This window comes from Miniopterus schreibersii (genome assembly GCF_964146895.1).
Source record: "Miniopterus schreibersii genome assembly, chromosome: 17".
In the NCBI taxonomy this organism is placed as follows: Eukaryota; Metazoa; Chordata; class Mammalia; order Chiroptera; family Miniopteridae; genus Miniopterus; species Miniopterus schreibersii.
The window spans coordinates 5,265,510-5,288,241 of NC_138117.1; the positions used below are offsets into that span (position 1 = coordinate 5,265,510).

General features: G+C 47.0%; 1 protein-coding gene across 1 annotated transcript in view; it reads right to left on the reverse strand.

Moving 5' to 3' along the window:
* The window catches only part of NIPAL2 (NIPA like domain containing 2), a 34,726-nt gene extending 13,631 nt beyond the window's left edge, over window positions 1-21,095 (reverse strand). Inside the window, exons 1-4 of the mRNA XM_081117384.1 lie at window positions 20,869-21,095; window positions 16,373-16,441; window positions 13,450-13,621; window positions 3,772-3,831 (exon numbers count right to left, since the gene is read on the reverse strand). Coding sequence (XP_080973510.1) covers window positions 3,772-3,831; window positions 13,450-13,621; window positions 16,373-16,441; window positions 20,869-20,988 — 421 coding nt within the window. The 5' untranslated portion in view covers window positions 20,989-21,095. The remainder of the gene's footprint in view (window positions 1-3,771; window positions 3,832-13,449; window positions 13,622-16,372; window positions 16,442-20,868) is intronic.
* Window positions 21,096-22,732: the final 1,637 nt, after the last annotated feature.

The following is a 22,732-nucleotide window of genomic DNA, read 5'->3' on the forward strand; positions in this document are numbered from 1 at the left end:
GGATTTAAAAAAACAGTTTTGTAAACTTGGTAAAGTAGAATAAAAGCACAATACAATTTAAAAGTCTGACACTTCCAACTTCCTTTTGTGAAATCCAAATTTCTTCTTTATATTGAGCTCCTCTGCCAGTTATTTCTTTATCTCATCGAACTGTATCTAGTGCCATTTACATTTCTTTTTAAAGATTTGCTTTGGAATGGGTAACACATGTATATGGTAAAAAATTCAAAAGCACACGAGGGTGATGAGTGAAGTTAAATCTCTCTTACACCCCGATGGCCTCCCGGTTCCTACTTCCTGAGGTTTTCTTTACTGGTAATTTCATGCATGTGCATTTGCTGGTGTGTATGAATTCTGGGTTTTTTACACAAATGGTATTATACACACTTTTCTGTGCCGTGCTTTATTTCTAATCAACAGAGCATCTTGGGCAACATCACCCTCGTTCAGCCTGCATAGTGTCCGGTTATATGGAGGGAGTGCGGCTCATTTAGCTTAACTTTCCAACAGGGTCCCCATGTCACATCCTGACACAGCCCCTCTGCCCCATTTCACATCTGCTTCCACATTTGTCTACTGTGCCCATTTAAACCAATGCAGATCTTCACTGCATTCAAAACTCCTTAAATAAAATGACTAATAATTCCGAAATTATACTTGCAAAGTACTTTCTCATGTGCATCATTTCGTCTGAGCCTCACCTCACTGTGAGTCCAGTGAGTAACTCTATGGTAGCTGAGGTCATACATTCTTCCTTCTTAATAGTTTTAATTTCAGCTACGTCTGGCACTTACAAAGGCAGAATGTATGGCTGCTACCTGCTATATGCTTATTGGGTGTCATTTTTTTCTCTGTGTGATTCACTGTCTCCTTTATAAATCACATGCACATTTTCATAAGTGTTTAAAGTGTTGAAGATAGTCATTAGCAGTTCCTTAAAGAAATTTCCTTAACATTTATTTATATTCCACTTTTTCCTAAAAGGGGCATGAGATACACGAGTTCTTACTATTTTTATTTCAGTAAAGCCACAGATTTCTGACTTAGAAAACTTGCTCTTTACCTTCTGCTGCTCTCAGGTCAAATCCCCCTGGGAGGCGGTGAGTTGGACACACTTAAATAGCTCCCTTACTGAAAGACCCCCCGAGTCCTTAATGCGTTCGTGTTCACTGTGAATTTCCCACAAGAAGATACGGTTATAATATTTTCTAAACATACTTGGCCATTTCTGTCCGCCTGAAGCGGTGCTTTGCGGGATGCTTTCTGCTTTGGGACGCGCCTGTCGTTTGGCCGGGTGAGCTGCTTGAGTGCAGCCTGTTTCAGGGGCTCCGGCCGCTGGCCCTAGAAACTGGGGCCTGAGTGACGCGTCCAGCGGCTGGAGGGGCGCAGCCGAGAGTCAGCCTCCTGTGCTTCCGTTCACTGGCACCTCCAGCCTCAGTCCCTCGTCCACGCAGGCCTGGGGCGCATGATCCACCAGCACAGTCTCCTCAACTGGCATCTGGTCTCCCAGCCCACCCTTCCCCTGCGGAAAGCCTGAAATCTCTTTTAATGTGTCCCTACCCACCAGCTCGGTGCTCACTAGTGTCAACTGTCTATTGTCTAGCTTCTGGAACGTGACTTTATCTTATTCCTGGTAGGCCCAAGAGTCTTCTAATATTCAGCTAACCTGGCTCCAGTGAAGACTGATGTGTGATTCTCTTGGTCCTGGTAATAAGTCTCCTGATCCATGGGGTCTGGCTGTTACTTTTGTGGGACGCCAGGAGTCACAGAACGAACGCCATTTGGGACATTCTTTCCCCTCAGTACAATCTCTCCAGATTCTCAGGCTTAAGGCAAGGAAATCCTGAAGGAGCCCTGGGCTGAGAAGTCTCTATAATGTAGTGAGTACAAATCATTCTACACCTCCCATCAGAAAGCCTGCCATTCTTGAGGCAGCTTTGAAAACCAAAGAGCCAATCTGTCCTCTTACCCAGAAATAACGGCTTGTGTTTGGCCAGATTAGCATCCTAGATACTGGCCCCAAACCAAGCTGACCTCTGGGGTGGGAGGAGATGGTCTTCATCTCACTATTAATCTCCTGACATTCTATCTGGGGAAACCGTTAACAGGTGACTTGAAGTGATTAAGTTACTAGTCTCTGGGGAGAGCTGATGAATTGACTGCAATTTTTATTTTTACGATGATATTATCTGGATTAAATCAGCTAGGATCTCCCAGACTATTAGATACCGTACTTTTGATGACTAAGGAAGAGAGGGGAACATACTATCCTTTTTGGCTGATTAGAGGGGAGAGAAATCTGGTGCTTTTTTTTAAAAGGAAAAAAAAATCATTAAAATAATTTAAAGTTATTAATCCACGAAGAACCAGAACACAGTCCAGAGCTTGTCATTGAGTTAATAATAGTTGGCGATTCCTTTCAGACATAGCTTTTGTGAGGTCATTTTTTGAGGCCAGTGGTGAAAAGCTTCATAGTCACAGAGCAACATTTGGCAATAAATTAGTTCAGCTTGTTCCCACATGGCCCAAAAATCTTCATTTGTTCCATCATGCAAAACAAACTTCCATTTGCTTCAAGCAGGGAAAAACAAGTGATTTTCTTTTGCCCATTTTGACAATTTAATTTTTAGCATGCTTCTATGTTAATCTTTTTTTTTATTTTTTAAATGTTACTATCTTTTCCTTGTATGGTTTTAGTCTCTGTAAAGGAAAAAAAAATGCATGTTTTTAAGCTTTTAACCGAAAGAGCCGAATTTTCTCAAGGCAACAGCAACACAGGACAAAAGACAAGACATGTGACCACACAGCCCTGAGTGAGGCTGAAGAAAAACCTTTCCCTAAGTACGAGATGGGTGATTACCCCTCAGATCATGAAAATCTCACCATATTGCGTTGGAGACGTGGGCATGGTGACTATCTCCTTCCTCACTCTTATGGTCCTAGATTAAAGTCTAGAACTGATCACTATTAACTATAGTACGCAACAAATGTGGTGTCCGTTACACAGCCCTACTCAGAACGCATCGAGTTCGGAAGGCGAAAAAAAAAAAGAACCCCACCCAGAGCTGCGGGAAATGTGGCCTGGATCACTAAGGTCTGCAGAAATATCGGAATCGAGGTTTCCTCTGATGAACCAGCAGAGTGTGTGGCTGTGGTGGCAGCCGTAATGATGGTAATATTATAGGATAGGCCCTGTACCAAGAGTTTTACATACATGAACTCATTCAGTCCTACAAAGTAGGTAATATTATCTCCATTTCATTAAAGGGGTGTCCCTTTTTTTAAAAAAAGAGTTTATTGATTTCAGAGAGAGAGAGAGACGGAAACATCAGCGATGGGAGAGTCCTGAACCGGGTCAACGCTCAGCCGCTGAGCCATGCTGCGGGCCAGGCACTCTAAATAAAAATTTGAAGAGCAAAATTCTATGTTACGTTTGGAGAGCTAAATACAAATCAGGTAGTTAACCGGTACATCTAATTTTTGGGTGTGGTTTTCCTTTTTATGTAACAGTTTCACGGGACAATTTAACAAATATGTCCTTTGAAGCAGAATTTACTGGATTTTGTCATGCTCTCAATGCTGTAAAATAATAATTTGCTGTGGTCAACAGTATGGGGAGTGGGCGCAATGAAGATTGAGAGCAGGTGGCAGCTCCAAGATTATATCGGTGCCCGTCATTTGTCCCCAGTTTATAAAGCACCTGTTTTTTATGGATGGTATTATTTCCCGATCAAGCAGTGCTATAATTACATGCATCGAACAATTACTTACCCAGTAAATCTGAGGCTCTCAAGTTTTCTTTCAGAAACATAACGGAAATAAAGGCACTACCTAGAAAGAAAATGGCCATTAGTGGTGTTTCCGATACAAAAACATCTATCATGCAACGGTGTTTGAAAGGAGTTAAGCCATCTGTGTCTTAGGCGAGTAGCTGTGTTGTGGTCAGAGACCCCCAGCAGCTGCGGCTGTAAAAACGAGTTCTTTCCCCCCGGGGTTCAGGATACGTGGAAAGTGGCCTGGGTCACAGTGGCCCTAGGACAGTGATTGGGACAGTGTCCCGTTTACAGTGAGGGTTTAATAACTCAATGAATGCATGGAAAGGAGGGAGGGAGGGAGGGAGGGAGGGAGGGAGGGAGGGAGGGAGGGAGGGAGGGAGGTTATTTATAGGAATGAAGGATTCACTGGGAATAAAGAGCATGGGAGATGTCCACCAAGCATGAATTCAATTGTGCAGTATGCCTTTAAAACATTAAAGCAATATTTTCTGCACATCAGTTAATCTGCAGATACATAGCCCATCCCATTAAGAACTGAGTTTGGGACAGATGTAAAAATGTACAAAAATGTTGTTTCAGGTTCGGACCAAAGTAATTCAGGGCAACTAATTTCACACGTCAGAGAATCAGAAAAGGTACAAACCCCAAGACCCCCCTCCCACCCCCATCGCCGGCGTCCTGCGTAATTAGGTAAGGAATGTTTCCAAGCAGGGGGAGCAGAGTCACAACAAACACCCCGCAAACGCAGGCCCCTGTAACGACAGGCGACCGCTTCACAGCAAAGATTCCAGCCAGAAGGGAGACGGCGCTCACGTGGAAGGAGGGAATTTGGGGGCTGGCAGGAGACAAAGAGACAATCTCCTCCAGGTCCTACACATGGGAATTGGGAAACTGAGGTCCAAAGAGGTCGTTTATTCATCGATCCGTTTGTCTAACAAACATCTATGCTGCAGCAGAACTGGAACCGGCACCCGCATCTCCTTTATCCGGCCCAGAGCTCTCTAGTAAACCGCACTCCACAGCCTCCCTCGCAGGAAGGAAGCGTCTTTTACCTTCTCTGCTTGCTGCTAAGCCACAGTTTCATAAATAATTTCACTTTCAGAAGGAACAGGGGGAAATGCTATACAGGAGATAATTTCATTGCTGAAAACAGAAAGGACATGATTGGTAAAAATAAGCTTGAACTACACTAATGCATCCAATCGTCAATTGCTGTGAAATAGCTATCAGAGTTTTATGAAGCATAAATATACTATTTTTAGCTCTGAAAAAATTATGTCTGATACACTTATACACTCATTTTTCTGTTTTAAGAGAACATGAGATTTTCTATAAATTTTTTACATAAGAGAATAAGAAGATTTTAAGTTTTATTTAGCAAAGAAAGCAATAAAAAAAGAACATTCGATTAAGATACATTTACTTGTAGCTCATTTATGCTGCAAAACACTGTTAAAATGAGAGTTATGCCGAGCAAAAACAGTATCTGAGCAACAGTTAATAACATGACTTCCAAGTAGAGCAGTAAATTTTTAAGATGAGAAGAAAATAAACTGAAGCGCTTCCATATATATTGGCGATTGGAGATCTGTCCAACTCAACCCTGTCTAGTTGCTATAACCACGACCGTTGTTTAATGAACACTCAGAGAGGGAGAAAATCCATTACACTTTTATTCCTCTAGTAAAATTTAATATTCAACAACAGAAAAAAAAAAAAATTCAAGATCGGTAGCTTAAAAAGCATTACAACAGAACACACTTGTAAATTAAACAGATTTGTGCTAGGTGGGCTTAAACTGTTATAGTTACTACTGAGAGTTTACTTCAGCACTCACAAGGTTGTGTACATTGTTTTTGTTTTGTTTTGTTTTTAAATATGTTTTTAATTGATTTTAAAGGGGGAGGAGAGAGAGAGAGAGAAACATTGATGAGAGAGAGACATCGATCGGCTGCCTCCATCCCACTGGGGATGGAGCCCACCACCGGGGTGGGCGCCCTGACCGGGAACTGAACCGGCGACCTCTTGGTTCATGGGTTGATGCTCAACCACTGAGCCACACCAGCCAGCTGTTGAGTACCTTTTGGACTACAGGCATATTTGGACAGAGGTTCATGGGTCCTTTACCACTCTGGCCTTCGTAGGACATGAGTCTACACAGAGAAGGCTCCCGGCGCCGGTCCTTACAGAGTGCGCACAGACACAGGTCTCCCTATAGGTGTTCATAGACCCTGGGGTTAAATTCATTACACAGTTTCATAAATAATTTTGAAACTCCAGAGGTGGACACTGGCCTATAAATGACCATAACACATTAAAAAATGAGAAAAGCAGCATATGAAAGATAATACACCGAAGTTCAAACAGTGGTGATGTAGGAATCCTGGGTAGGGGGTGTGTGTGGGGGGGGAGAGAGAGCAGAAATATTATCCAGAAAGAAAAAAGACAAAAAAGCTTCTTCTAGGATTTTGTTTGGTTCAAATAGAGCTCCCATGGGGAAGTTTATTAATATATTCGCTCGGCCTTGACCATGAAGCTTCACGGCCACAAAGAATCTTAGCAGCAGCTATAACTGACTCCCACTGGTGAGTCGTTTAGATTCTTTTGGGCCATTGAGTGTCACTCAGGTTAGCAGTCAGAATGAAGATGCTTTCTGGTCAAGGTTGACATAAGGAAACTTATACATGGGCACTCTGATTTGGATCTCCAGATGAAAACAAAGGCCAAGCAAGATTCTGGTGGCTTCAGCTGAACCAAGACTAGATGTAGGGGACCGTGCCAGTCCCAGGGGTAGGTATGTGCCCTGGTGTTGAGCTTCCTAATGCTTCCTGATTCACTCAGGAGCCAACCCTGAGTTTGTTCTTCCTTCGCCTCCTCTCTGACGTCACTCAGACTTGGTGGTGGTTGCGGAAGGGTTACTTAGCCTACTGTGGTCAAGAGCTGGTGCTCTAAGATCCACAGCAGGCCTCAAGTGAGAGAGAGAGAAAACAACAGCTATACGTTAACCTGAATTTATGAGAACTCAGGTAGGTTGTACAAACTTGATTTGGATTTTCTTCTGTAACATCTACTAATGTGGATTAATAACTCAGAAGGTAGGCATCAGTTTTCTGTTAGATAAGACAAGGGTCTCAAGGTCTCAGTGGTTCTTAGTGCTATTTTTGCTGGATGTTAAAAGGCACAGTATTTTGCAGCTGCAGCTGCAATGGGATGAGCTTGACCAGAACCACAACTAGATAAGTTTAGCCAATTGCAAAGACAAAAATCTATAAGTAATTAACCAAATAGTGTCCAGAGCTTTGGATGTGAGTCTTACTTGCTGTAAGTAAATAAAACTAATGACAACCGTGTCTTGTTCTTGAATAAGAACCCCCTGAGTTCAGTAACATTTCCATATGTTAGCAATTAAACGCAAGGGTAGGTTTTTATATATCATTTTAGATTTTCGTGCCTGTAGAATGATAGGTAAACGGGCATTCCCTTTTTCAGTTTGCAACATTAAGATGTCTGTGTACGCTCTACTTAAATTCTCTACCCCTCCGAATAATAATTTTTTAATTGGAGATTTAATAGCACAGAAGAGCGTTCAATAACTATTTAAATGTGTTAGAATATGGCTATTTTAAAAAGATTTTGTTCACATTGACTTTTCCCCATTTTAGCTACCTTTTTATGACCACTTCTTAAAAGACAAATTTAATCGAAAGCTTAAGAAAAAAACAATTACATGTTACTTAAATGTAATTACGATATGATATTCTTATCTGATTCAACTGGAAAGAGCCTTTGGTCCACAGGTCGAGAACTCAGTGCCTACAGGTAGCTAGTTCTCTAAGAGGAAACATACTGCGCATGGGCTGCAACGGCCTGCGGTGGGGCTGTGGTCACTCGAACCACACGGGGTCAGTGTGACCGGTGGTAGCCGCACTTCAGCCCTAGCACGCGGTGAGTCCATCTGATACTTCTGGACAAAAAGCCAGTTCTTGTGTGTCAAGGTCCAGTTTCTAAACATGGGAAAATAATTTGTATTCTTAGAAGCATTGTTTGAGCCAAACAAAACAGAGCAGAGGCCAGATCTGGTCGACAGGCCGTCCGTTTGTGAACACTGATCCAGTCCTCAGTTTTCATCTCCTGGACATTCGATTTATTGTTTAGTGTCTACGATCTGAAGAGAACTCAGGGTATATGTTTACACATCTAGGAAAGTAGAAGACTAAGTAGTAAAGAAAACTCTCTTATGTAAAAAAAAGTAACGTACGACATGACATGAAAAGAACATATTTATATATAATGCTACAAACAGATCCTCACACGTAAATATCTGGCTCGTGGTTTCTGACCACATACGATGGCAGCTTTATGGAAAGCAAACCACAGGGCCCTTTCTTGTCACAACCAAGCTTCAGACACGTGGACGCCCCGAGCGTGCTCAAGGGCTCAGGCGACTCCAACCCGACGGAGGCCCTGACTGCACCGCGGTTATTGTTCCCTGTCAGCCGCAGAACTGCAGTGAAAGAGCATGTCAGGGACAACGTATTCCGTGGCGTCAGGATTGGAAGATCTGAGGCTGTGACACGTTGAAAATGTTTCTTTACAGAGAGGAACGTTGGCTACCATCCATAAGGGCAGGAATAAAAACAGACACAAGTAATTAATCTTAATAAAAAATTGCTATCGTCATTTATTGAAAATAATTAAAAGATCGTTCGTAGGTTATTTGCATAATTTCAATCCAGGACATTTACCTGGATTAAGAACAACAATCCTTTTCTACATTTTACTTGACACACATTAGTGATTAAACTTGAAAGGACTCCAAAAAGAGGTAAAAATCCTATCACTGAAAAGATGAACTCTTGTGTTATAAATTTAAACATGCATTACTTCATTAACAGCAACTTCTCTGGAAATACTCTCAAATTTAATCTATTTATTACTCACTTCTAGTCATCTGGGAAATAATTAAGGAAAATAATTGGGTAGTGTTCTCAAATACTAGGGATGGGTGAAAAAGACATTTCAAACAAAGATCTTTAGGTTTTCGGAATGCTTCCAGCTGAGTTCATGAGCGGACAGACAGAAGGTCAGAACCTCAGAGTTTTGTTCCATACGTTTTACTTGGGCTGGTTTGAGGACCACGTACTGAAGCAGACAACCCAGCAAGTCACTGAGAAAAGGGATATCGTTGCATATTCCCAACACGAAAATAAAGGTCTGTGCCGAGTGCCACTGTCACAGGGCTCCAGTGAGCTCACCCAGGCCGGCGCCAGGCACAGGGCTCTAAGGGCTGGGACAAGGGCAGTAACTAGGTTTGTGGAACGCGGCTGGTCACTCGCTCACTGGTCTATGTTTCCTTTCATTTGTTTCTGATAAAAATCTTGGAGACCGAAGTTTCTGCTCGAGATGACTTCTTTGGAATTCCAAAGGCCTCACCCGGGCTTTCTGGCTACGCTGTGACCGTTGTCTAATGGGTTACAGACACATTTCAGTTTGGAGCTTCCCAACAGCTCAACAGAAATACACGAAACAACAGATACCCCACAACAGGAATCTCACTTTGAGCAAAAGCCAGCATGTTAGGGGAAAATTAAAGATGGAAAAGACTTATCAGTCACATGTCTCATTCTATTCTCGTTTCCTCAGTGCTTAGCTCTCCAATCTTAATCCCAATTAGCCCGTGACGAGGGTGACTGCTTCTCTTAGGAAATTATTCCAGGGCCAAGGAGACTTAGCTGCTATTAATCTTTATTGTTCCATTTAATATTCCAAGTGTTTGATCTCATATAATTTATCTCAAATTTAATCTACTTATTACTCACTTCTAGTCATCTGGGAAATAATTAAGGAAAATAAGTTTATGTGACTCAGATGGTACCTGGCATAGCAGATGCACATTCAATATTAGTCTCTTACCTTTGACTATTTCTCAAGTACTGCCCGACTTTAATTGGGAAAAGATGATATATTCTCTGAACTCTTTCCTAATTACTTTCAATAAGTATACTCCAAGGCATAAAACTGAAAAACGTCTATCATAGTCTATCTGTTCTACCCTCCTGCCCCTGAAGCAATCACCCTTCCTACTCCCAGCCCCTTGCCACCCCTGGACAATTAATTTTATACTGAGTAAGGTCTGCCATGAATCTTTTTATTTTAATGATTTTAGAGAGAAGGGAAGGGAGAGGGAGAGAGAGGTAGAAACATTGATGAGAGAGACACATCGATCGGCTGCCTCCTGCACACCCCCTACTGGGGATCGAGCTCATAACCCGGGCATGTGCCCTGACCAGGAATTGAACTGGGGACCTCTTGGTTCATGGGTTGAAGCTCAACCACTAAGCCACACCGGCCGAGCTGCCATGAATCTTCTTAATTCTATGTGGCTTCCACTCTGGATTGTGATAGCTTTATTATTTTAAATCACCTCTCAATGCTTAGGCACCGCACAGATCGGTCATGGGGATGAACAGAAAAAGGAAACATTACATGAAGGACACACTTTGTAGATGAACAAATAATCTAATTCAATCCCCAAAGGACAGGCGGATAAGCCTTTGTGTATTTACAAGAGCGAACATTCACAAGTCCCTTGCAAAGAAATGCGTAACCCTTGTACTTCATCAGGAATTGAAATCTTTTAACCAAGTGCGTTTTCTGTTCCAACACCCTAGAACAGAACATCCTATCCTCATTTGATCATAATTCAGTTTCAGCCCAATTCTACGAGGCTGCACTGTGTGATTTCCCTGAGCCACACTCTCCTAGAAAAAGCAGATGGCAGCACCCAGACACACAGTCACCAGTCTCCTGGGTCTCAGCTGAACGGCCAGGACAGACATCAAACCAGTCACTGAGAACATGCTGAGACTCGCCAAAGGGGAAATGCAAGGCCGGGACCGCCCCGTGCAGCTGAGCAGGTTGTGCACAAAGACTATACATCTGAGGGGGCACCGCCCACATCTCAGATTTTGGTGGTTTGTGTATTTCCCGGGACAATTTTCTGACAGATGGCACCAGAGTGTCCTGCTTGAATAAAATCAATGTATTACAACGTGCAGACAGACAGAAATAAAGCGTCACGAGAAGGGCTGCCTTCTGCTAACTCACAAAAAGGCTCTATATGGGTGAGAAGAGGGCACACAGGTGCGAAGGGAGCAGGGACCACGCCCGCTGAGCTTGGGCTAGGAGCCAGGAACCGGGGCCTGAAAAACCTGTTCGACGGCACTGGGCAAAGGAGCAGCAGCTCTGACCGGGTAAGACAGGACAGCAGGCCTGACGCACCCGCGTGAGGTGAGCCTGGGCCCCGCGGTCACGGGCACAGTGCGTGGGAAGAGGCAGACAGAGGAGGATGGGAGACAGAGCCCTTCGCCTGGACTTGAGAGCGAAACTTCCTGAAGCGTTCGAGATGTTCATTTCTTTTTTTAAAAAATCTGTAAAGCGACAAAAGGCAAACAGGCCAGAAAAGACTATGCAACCTCCACGCAACATTGCAACAGACATTATCATTTTTCTTAGTTCAAAGGGAGGTTTGATTTCCTTGCTGAGGCTCCCAAGAAATAGGAAGGAAAGTTCTAGCAAAGAAAATCGAGGACACCCTCCTGCCGCATCTGTAAACACAGCCACGAGATACGTCTGTTTTAAAAACACTTTCTCCTTCGCTTCAAATTCTCTGGAGTTCCTGTAATCTTTACAGAGAAGCTCCGGAAGGCAGGGGGTGTCCCGGGGGAAAGTCTGCATCACCGGGAGTCCCTGACCCACCCACACGCTTCACAGGAGCCTGACGCAGCTCCGCCGTGCTGGGGGAATACCGTTTCTGAGCCTATACTGTCGTTCGCAAAGATTGTAAAATCAGAAGTGATTTGTGTGCGCGGCTGTAATTTACTTCCTTGAATAATTTTAAATGGGCAGAGAGGGAGGCTGTTAAAAACGTTCTCGAGTTGAACCATTCATTGGGGCTGAGATCACACACACACAGCGACGTGAAACGTTAGGCAAAGCCCATCGGGCAAGGCAGCGGATCTGGAGTTTGAGGTGGGGGACTGGCCGCCGCGAGGGAAAGGTGGGGCGCCCTAGCTTCCTGCGGTTCACGGGAGCTTCGAGCAGGTCCTGCCAAAACGAGCGGTTTCACAGGCGGCTTCACGGAGGGTCTGCAAGAAGGGTCAAGGCCGGCCCTAAATTTCCGGCAACTTCCAAATTTTCACCTCGGGGCCCAAGAGGCCTGGCTAAATTTCATCCCTGTGAAACGTCTGGTCTTTACAATAAATCCAGCCCTTTGAGCTAGTAGCTCTCTTTTTCTTGCTCCCAGGAAAATGACTTCCCAGGACTGGGCGCCTCGAGATAAACGGAGGATCTGATACAGTGCTGTGCACGCAGCCCTCCCCCAGGTCACCGTCTGATTTGCCTGGGCACCTTTTTCCTTTGGCTATTTCATGGAAACTGAGCAAAAAGCAGAAAAAGAAAGACAACTAAAGATCAGCTTTAAATATACAGTCGTTATGGAGAAGAAAATAACATTTTCAGAACAACTGGGGAGCGGGGGGCCTGTGGAAGTCCCAAGTTGGCCATATAACTAGATCTTTTATCTGTGATTTCTCAGATTTTGAAAATCAAACCTCCAGCGTCCGTGTACACAGTATGTGTACTAAATAGAAGATAAGACATACACAAATTGCTCACTTTATCAGAATGTTAAAAATGGTAAAGGAGCCTATTCCGAGTAGTAACAGCATGAGGGTTTTTAAGGAACGATCTCTAGAAAGCTAAAAAAGTGTCCTTTGCTAAATATTCTGTTATTGTATATCGTGAATGCATTTTAAATGTTTTAAATGATTAAGAAGGGGAAACTACTTGCAAAATGAAAGGAAATTCTCTTTGAATACACACTGTTTCAGTTTTAGCGATGCGCCCTTTAAGGCTATCTAATGCTTTTTAGGAGAAATACTAAAACTGGGGTCTGTAAGCACATGTTATGCTTGATCTAGTTGTGACCAGACAATAATCATCAACTTGTTTCTATCTCAATGAAGTTTCCAAATTCACAGACGTTTAGAAACATGCTGTTTCCATAGCAGCAAATAGTGAAACTAACAAGATCTTATTGATTTTAACGAGGTTTAGGGAACTTGCTCTTTTTCAGCAGCGATTTTTGCTCTTTTATTTTAGTCTTTCAGCAACATCTTCCATTCTCTTTTCTAAATGCATTTAGTAAATCATATAAATTTTAGAAGTAACAAGTATTTAATTCTTCATGTGTAAAAGGGATGCTAAACTACGGAGTCCAAGACCAGACACCGAAGCATCTGAGCGCACGTAATGCCAGTTTAACATATGAATAACATATAAATTGGATTACAAATGCTTTTAGATGACTCATTAATGATTAAAAAGTACAGTGTAACATATGCTGTTACCATTAATTTATTAAGACTCAGGCTAGGAATTAGGCTTTTTATACACAGTGTTATAGCTACAAAATGCAAGTTTGTTCATGGTTGATGGGGCGACATCACAGTGATAACTGAAGTTAGTGGTATAATCGCTCCAAGTTAACATGCTAAGAAAACAGGAAATAGGCCTTCTTTCTTTGTGCATGTGTTTTTTAAGTTGTATATTTTTCACCAACTTTCTGATCTCTTAAAATTTCCATTTGTGGAAACATAGAAAAGGGGCTCACCTGTAACGGACATACAGCCTAAGGGAGCAATGAGAGTAACGGGGGCAAATCCGTAGGCCGCGAAGTTCCCCGTCTCGCCCACGGCCATCAGCAGGACGCCGCCCCACCACAGCGCGCTCCTGAAGACCGGCCGCGGCTGCTCTTGGCGGGCCAACCGCAGGTGAGAATATTTCTAGGAATAAAGCAGAATGTAAATGAGAAAATATTTCTACCCAATTAAAACTTGTTTTAAAAATATTTTGGCGCTGACAATTCCCATCACGGCTTTAAAATGTATTGGCAGATCACTGTAGAGCAATTATTGTGGTTTTGTGTTTGTTGCAAACGTATCAACAGAAGTGACTCACATTGATATAGCATTTTGTAGCTTAAAGGGTCTTCTCACCCATTAGTGTGGCTTAATTCTCATAACAACTCCGTAAAATAAGTAGTAATACTATCTAAAGATGAGGCGTGTGTGACGGAGTTAAGTGACTTTTTGGTCCACTACCAAAACACTATATTTTGTTTCTCATTAAACTTTGTTTTAATGGGTCTCAAAATTCTGTGACAGATTTTGGGTCAAGTCGTTTCCATTAAAAAGTACTGATTTTAAAAACTAGTATCTTAAAAACTGCCATAGACACCCCCCCCACACACACACAAATGGCCCACAAAACATTCTCCTTTCCTCTGAAGGTTTCACGATGCACTGTAATCATTAACCGGTCTTTTACTATTAAACTTAAATGATGAATTGAGACAAACAGTTCTGCGACCGTTCTCCCACCCGATTAAGATGGGGGTGGCAGGGATTGGGGATACTACTCATGTAGCCTTCTGAGCTTTCTGGGCAGACTGGGTGGCTTTGCCAGCTCCAGCTGCCTTTTCGCCCACCGCTTTGATGAACCCACAGCAACTGTGTCTGTCTCAGGTCACCAAAAGCAAAACAGCCCAGAGGAGGGTAGTCAGAGGAGCTCTCGGCACACGTGGGCCTGCCGGAAACCACATTCACGGACGCAGCAGCACCACCAGATTTCAAGAACTTAGGGCCATCTTCCAGCTTTTCCCCAGAATGACGATCAGTCGTCTTCAGCTCAGCAACTCTGCAGCGTGAGCTGTGAGACAAACCAGCACAGGGGCATGGCCAGCACTGACTTGGCCCGGATGGTTCGGACATCACCCGAGCTGTGCAGCCAGCCGCTTCCACTGGGCGGTCATTTTTGCTGTCACCAGCCCCACTGCCACTATGAACATCTTTAACAGACACGTTCTTGACATTGAAGCCCACATGGTCCCCAGGAAGAGCTTCATGACGCATTTCAGCAGACTTGACTTCAGCTGGAACGCTGGCTGGAGTGCAGGTGACCACCATGCTGGGTTTGAGACCACCAGTCTCCATGTGGCCCACGTGGCCCCAATACCACCAATTCTGTAGACATCCTGGAGGGGCGGATGCAGCGGACTGTCAATTGGACAGGTTGGTGGCAGGATGCAATCCAGGGCCTCAAGCATTGTGGTTCCACTGGCACTGCCATCTTTATGGGCGACCTGCCCTCCCTTGACCCGAGGCATGTTAGCACTTGGCTCCAGCACACTGTGGCCGCTCCAACCAGAAACTGGCACAAATGCTACCGTGTCAGAGTTGTAGCCAGTTCTCTTAATGCAGGTGCTGACTTCTTCAATACTTTCCCTGTATCTCCTCGGGCTGTAGCGCAGCTCAGCGGAATCCATTTTGTTGACACCAACCACCAGTTGCGTCACACCCAGCGTGTGGCCAGGAGGGCATGCTCGCGGGTCTGCCCACCCTTAGAGAACCTGCTTCAGATTCGCCAGCCCCAGCGGCAAAAATCAGGTCAGCACAGTCGGCCCGAGATGTGCCTGGAATCACGTTTTTGATGACGTCTCTGTGTCCTGGGGCATCAATGATGGTCACATACTTGCCACAGGGAGATGTCAATGGTGACGGCATGCTCACGGTCAGCTTCCAGTTTATCCGAGGCCCAGGCACACGTGAAGGAGCCCTTCCCCATCTCAGCAGCCTCCTTCTCACATTTTCCGATGGTTCTTCTGTTGATCCCACCACACTTGTAGATCAGATGGCCAGCAGTGGCGGGCTTGCCGTGTCCCATGACGTGTCCCATGACGACGATGTTGCTACGAGTCTTTTCCTCTCCCATTTTACCTTTGATTTAGTGTTTTTCACAACACCTGTGTTCTGGTGGCAAACCTGTTGCCTCCAAACACTTATATTAGAACATCAAAAAGTCCAGATGCCCAAATAAACATGAATGAAATAAAGTTAATCAGTGACTAAAGAAAAACCTTTTGAAAAGAGAGTCAAATTTATGAGTCAAAATAGCTGCCACAATGACCACACCGGGCAGAATGCCTTGGTAGCAGGGGTTAGGTTATGGGGGGGTCTTATTTATATCTGCTTTGAGTATTTCTTTGTATTTTAAACATATAAATTCCTGGAAAACTGTCCATCGAATAAAAGCCCTATTTCCTTATTGATTTTATGATAACTGAACTTCCTTATAAAAAGTAAATACAATTCTAGATTACTTTTAAAAATTTGTAAAAAAAATTAGAAAAGTACTAGAAGAAAACACAGAGCATTAAAGAAAAATATTAGCTTATGCCAAGATTATGAATATTTTTCCAAGTGTGGTACAAATTCATAAGCCACCTGGACACCTTGCCTAGGGTACACAATACTATTAAGAGGACCACAAAAACGCTTAATTTCTTTTAAAATCAGAAGAAAAAATATGAATGTAGTCCAACTGGATTATATTTACCTTTATATCAGTGAGATCGCAAAATATAATTTTTATATTTTTAATGTTTCTCCATTTTGCCCAAGAAGGCACAAGTGCCTGTGGCCCATTAAAGCCATGTGGTAGAAAAATTCAGAGTTAGAAAAGTAAACTCTTCTTACCTGAATATTTAGGGAAATACTGATGACCAAGTTTCCTAACACGGCCAGCAAAACTCCAAAAAGGTGAAACTGAAAAAGAAAATGTTTTCTTTACATGGTAACTAAATAGCACTTGTCAGATATTTCCTGGAAAAACCCCCACAAAGAACACCACGACCCAAACAACGACAAAATTTAGGTTGATACATTCATTCGTTCGTTCAGCAAAAATTTACTTAGCATGCATTTGTGAGGGTTGTTTGGAACATGAATAGTGATTTTATTGGGATTAGTGGCCCGTGTTTACTTTCTCAGGCTCCAAGTGAATGCCCCGTGGTCCTTTTATATTGTCATGTGTATCATCAGGCTCTGTAAATAGATGGCAATTGTCTGAGGAAAGAGAACCATGTCTTAGGCTTCTATTGGGTCTTTGACATCATCAACTGTACAAGGAGTCCGAAAAATACTTGCTTGGAAACATGTATAATCATTTAAAATAAGAGCTATATGGGTTAAAAAATGAGTTCTTACACATTGCCCAAGATGTTTACTATGATCGTGTATATTATCTGATGACTTCAAAAGATGCATTAGCAGCTCCTATCTAAACGTAGAGGTATAATATCCTCTAGCGTTATATAAATTAGCAACGATTTAAGGGATCTTTCCCCTCTTCTACATAACTTAACTCCTAGCTAGCTTCAAATTCCAAGGAGTTATTTGAATTTCAAATGAACATTACAACCATAAGGAACCCCTCTCAGAATGCAAAATGTCTTTGAAGTTGTAGAACTTTATTATATGTGCTGAAGTGAAATTTAGTATATTTTAAAAATGGAGCAACAAAGTTGAAAACCCATTTAACAGTTGATGCATAATAGCCATAGCCTTTAATCAGTTAAGAATTTTCTTTTTCTAATAAAGGCAGTTGGCAATAATTTCGATCACTGTCCCTCACAGGGAACAATCGTATCATAATACAATGTGCTATTTCCATGCTTTTGATTTCCAATGAGATGCATTTGGCAGCAATCAGGCAAATAAATGTTCAGATGAAGTCTGGGATTGAATGAATAATTATGAAAATCTTCCATAATTGTAAAAATAAATAGGCAAATAGAAATAACTTCAAAATTCTTTAAATCTTTCACTGAGTGGTTTAAATGCCACCAGGGCAAGTGTTTAGCAATCTGTTTTTGTGAAGAAAGGAAAAGAAACTCTTGCTATTTCGATGGCGCACCTCAAACTGCAACAGTTACGGCCACAGTGGGTTTGAAGCGTTAAGATGGAAAAGGCACTACACTGGGGGGGACGAGAGGAAGAATGTGGCCAAGTGACAGCAGCAGGCTGCACCCGACAGCATGGAGCCTCTACGGAGACTCCAGCAAGGGATGCCCTGAATGTGCACGAAGCCATTTAGTCCAAGTACGAGGTAGTTACAGTAAGATATTTTGAGACAGTGGCCACAATCGCGTAACTTTGAATACGGTATCTTGTCACAGTCGTTCTAGTTTGTTAATGTTGTGCCTCGTTTATATATTAAACTTGATCACAGGCATGCATGTGAAGGAAAAAACATAGTATAACAGGATGAGGTGCTACCTGTGGTTCGAGGCGTCCAGTGGGGGTCTTGGACGGATCCCCACAGGATAAAGGGAGACTGCTGGACGCTGGATCTGCTCACTGTGCTTTGGACGGAGCAGGGAGCTCAATAACTATTTTAGAAACACTATCCTTTTATACTGGAAACTTGTGGCTCAAACATAAAGAAAATGTCTTTGCAGAACTCTATGACATCTGTACTTTTATAGGCAGACTCCTGAGTGACGCAAAAGGGGCGCAGGCCTCACCTCCCTGGCTCCCCAGTACATTGTCACCGGTACTGCTTTTCCTCTCCTGCTGTCTACTTGCTTTGAGAGTTCCTCCGTTAAAGCACTCAGACCTTCGCCTTAGACAACACCGATTCCAGGAGGCCACTGTTACATACTCATCTCTTACATGAAAGTGTTTCGGGGGAGTTGGCCTTTTTCTAGGAGGAAGGTTAATTGACCAGATCCGATGGTTATCGCTTGGAAAGACACGGAGAGCTGGGCTATCAGTGAGCAGACACTGTCCAAATATTTAAGCTGTGATAAAACTGATTAAACCCTGGCTTCCCAGTAACCAGGGCTAATTCTGAGTGTGGGAGTCCTAAAGTTTTATCTCACATTTTGTTTTTCTTCAGCCACCCCCATGTTCACCCTTCTATTTTCAGTTAGTGTCAAAAAAGAAAAAAGAAAAATTAAATTAATTTTACTTTTACTGGCCTGGACAGCGCTAGAGGCATTCCACAAACTGTTTGCTCAATGAATGTCAATTTTTACTTTTGCTTAAAAACAAATGCAATTACTGGAAGGGTAAAATGTAACCGTCTTATCTGATGGCCTAACTTGGCAGGAGAGTGGGAAACGTTGCTGCGGTCTTACCTCAAACTGGCTATAGTTGAAATGTTAGCTGAGCAATGGGCGGAGTCGGGATACACCCTTTCTAATCTGTATAAATATGCTGTCAAAGGCGAGGCGAGCTCTGCACACAGGCCTCGCGCTTACGCCACGGGACAATCTGCCTTGGGGGCGGGCGCGCCGAGGGAGGCCCGAACCCAGGGAACGCCAAAGGCAGGCAGGGCGGGCGGTTTCCACGCAGGAGACGATGCTTTCTCCTGTTCGGTGGCGCCCTGAAGCGCCCACGTACCGAACACTCTCACCTCGTTACCCAAAGAGAAAAAGCTAGAACTCACCCTCACACCTTCGCCGGGGGCCCCCGCGGGGCCCTCGCCCAGCTCGGGACGGACGCGAGCGCGCGCGGGACGCGGACCCGGACCCGGGAGCTTGCCCCGGACGGGGCGGCTTCCCGGCGGCGGGGCGGGGCCAGGGGCGGCCGGGGCGCTGGGCCCCCCGTTCCGTACAGTCTGCGGGTGACACTTAGCGCCCCCCCCGTTCCGTACATTCTGCGGGTGACACTTAGAGCCCCCCCCCGTTCCGTACAGTCTGCGGGTGACACTTAGAGCCCCCCCGTTCCGCACATTCTGCGGGTGACACTTAGAGCCCCCCCCCGTTCTGCACATTCTGCGGGTGACACTTAGAGCCCCCCCGTTCCGCACATTCTGCGGGTGACACTTAGAGCCCCCCCCCGTTCCGTACAGTCTGCGGGTGACACTTAGAGCCCCCCCGTTCCGCACATTCTGCGGGTGACACTTAGAGCCCCCCCCCGTTCTGCACATTCTGCGGGTGACACTTAGAGCCCCCCCGTTCCGCACATTCTGCGGGTGACACTTAGAGCCCCCCCCCCGTTCTGCACATTCTGCGGGTGACACTTAGAGCCCCCCCGTTCCGTACATTCTGCGGGTGACACTTAGAGCCCCCCCCCGTTCCGTACAGTCTGCGGGTGACACTTAGAGCCCCCCCGTTCCGCACATTCTGCGGGTGACACTTAGAGCCCCCCCCCGTTCTGCACATTCTGCGGGTGACACTTAGAGCCCCCCCGTTCCGCACATTCTGCGGGTGACACTTAGAGCCCCCCCCCGTTCTGCACATTCTGCGGGTGACACTTAGAGCCCCCCCGTTCCGTACATTCTGCGGGTGACACTTAGAGCCCCCCCGTTCCGTACATTCTGCGGGTGACACTTAGAGCCCCCCCCGTTCCGTACATTCTGCGGGTGACACTTAGAGCCCCCCCCGTTCCGTACATTCTGCGGGTGACACTTAGAGCCCCCCCGTTCCGCACATTCTGCGGGTAACACTTAGAGCCCCCCCCCGAAAGCAGGGTGAGGCGCTGCCTCTGTCGTCACCCAGGGGCTCTCGTGACGTTTCTGAACACCCCCGCCCACCCCAGGCAGCGACCTGCGAAGCCTCCTTCGGCACAGAAGGGCTCTGCGCACTGGTTTACGCGTCAACGCCCCGCGTTAGACCGACACCCGGCGGCTGCGCGGCTGTGAATGGAAAGGGCCCGGGCTGGTCGCGGGCGGGGCGCGGCCGCGGGGGGCCGGCCGGGCGCTCTGTTGCCCCTCAATCCGAGCCCCCCAAAAGGGCCGCGCCGACCCCCTTGCCGCCGTGCGGTGGTGTTCCCGCTGAGCCGAGGCCATCTGGGCTGACAGCGCGTCCCCAGGGGCGGGAGGCGGGAGGCGGGAGGCGGGAGACGCGCGCGGGCCCCCGAGGGCCGGCGCTCCCCACGCGGACCGGGGCCGCGCCGGGGGACAGCGGGGTCCCCAGCGGGCGCCCCGAGACGCGCTGTCGCCGTTTTAACCGTGAAAGGCCCTGGGGGGGGCGCGTGGATGGAGGGAGACGCGGGGCGCGCACCGCAGGGACCCTCCGGGGGAAGGGGGGTGGGGCTGGAGAGGCCCCGGCGGGTCCCCGCGAGGTCGGAGCCGGGAGCCGGGGCCCCCGCGCGCCTCCCACTTGGGGGGCAGGGAGGGCAGCGCGCCAGCGGCAGGTCCGCGCGGGTCCTCCTGCCCGAGGCCGGCGGGCAGCCCGCGGCCCTACCTGGTTCCTGCGGTACCAGGCGCCCGACAGGGAGCCGTTGCCGCCGCCCGGCGCCCCGTAGGTGAAGTTCCGCTGCAGCTCGTCCAGCGCGCCGGGGCCTCCGGGGGCCGGCGCCGCCATGGGTCCCGCTGGGCTCGGCCGCCTCCGGCCCGGCTGCTCCGCGAGGCTCCGACAGGACGCGCCGGGCCGCGCGCAGCCGCTTCCTGCTGGACGCCGGCCGGCGGGCCACCTGCGCCACCTGCGCCACCTGCAGCACCTGCGCCACCTGGGCCACCTGGCCCCGCCCCCCGCAGGTGCCCCGCCCCCCAGCAGGTGCCCCACCCCAGCAGGTGCCCCACCCCCGCAGGTGCACCACCCCCCGCAGGTGCACCGCCCCCCGCAGGTGCACCGCCCCCTCCCCGCCCCGCGCGCTGGGCATCTGCGTCCTGGGAGCCGCGGGCGGGGCGCCGCGTCCTCCAGGCCACAGGCCCGGGGCTGCCCCGCACCCGTCAGGCCACTAGGGGATCCCCGCCCGGGCCCCCCAGCGCGCAGCAGGCGCTCAGTCCGCGTGGGCCGGGGCGCGTGGGCCGGGGAGGAGACCCGCCGCCCCGAGGCTGCCGCCCTCCCGCCCGCGCCTGGCAGGGTCTCTCGCTCCACTTCTAAATCGTTTGCATCTGAAAACGCTGCAGGCAGCCCAGAACCGCGCCCCGACGGAGCGCACGGGGCGCACGCGGTGGGGCCTCCTCCAAAAGGAGCCGGGAAGACTCGCTGAAAAGCCGCCGGCTCCGATGATGGAGGGATTTGGGCCGGGGGGTAATCGTCGTTGATGGTCCTGAAGGGCTCCAGCCAGACGCTCGGGGCCTCCCTGTGCCCACCGTGCGCTGCGTCTCCACGGAGACCTGCGGGGTCCTCGCACCCGGGAGTCGGTGATGCTGCGAGGTTCCCGGGGCTGGAACCCGCAGTGTTTGTCTGTTTACACAAAGCCGAGGGTCTTCTTAGGCGATGCCCCCCGACTGCCCTGCTCCCCGAACAGAGGCCCCCAGGCACCGGCGCAGATGCCGAGGGGGAAACAGGGAGGAGGTTCCCAGTGGTTTTAGGGGAAATGTGCTCCTGAGAGAAGTGAATGAGGATCATTCAGATAGAAATACAAGACGCCTCATCTCAGAAGTTGTATAGTTTCTTGCTTGAGCACCCAAAATGTTCAGCGAGCAGTTAGCACGGTCGTATTTCCAATTTTAAGAGGCTCGTTTATAAGTGTCTATTAGTATTTTCTATACACTGCATGAATCTGTGTTGGGGATTTTATTAACGGTTTGGGTTTTTTTTACGTGGAAATGCTTTAGGGCCCAAGTAACAGAGTACTCAAATCAAAGTGGCTTAAACAACAAGCACCTGTTATCTCCCCCCGGGGAATGTGGCTATTTATGGTTCCGCATCATTTCCATCTCTGCTCTGCCATCCCTGAGGTACTGGCCTTGTCCCTTTGCATGGTATAGCAGCTCCAGGCACCCCATGTAAACTGACCACATTTAGGAAGGAAGTGGGCATTTCTTCTTATGCGCCTTTTTAGTAGACAGGAAAATCTATTTTCAGAATCCTCCCAGCAGCCTTCCCCCTCGGGTCCCATTAGCCAGGACGGGGTCACGTGCACACGTTTTACCTGCATGGGAGGCCAGGAAAGTGACTCGGGCATTTTCGGCCCTCAGAGTGGGAAGTGAGTTCTGCTGGCAAGGAGGACCCGGGATGCGGTGGGAGGGCAGCCCCAGCAGAGCCGGGCACAGCCACTCATTAGTATGTCCTATCAGCCAGTGTAACTAGTTATACAGCCTCTAACAAGCAAAATGATAGACGGATCATGTTACTTTCCTGTCTAAAATGCTCCCAA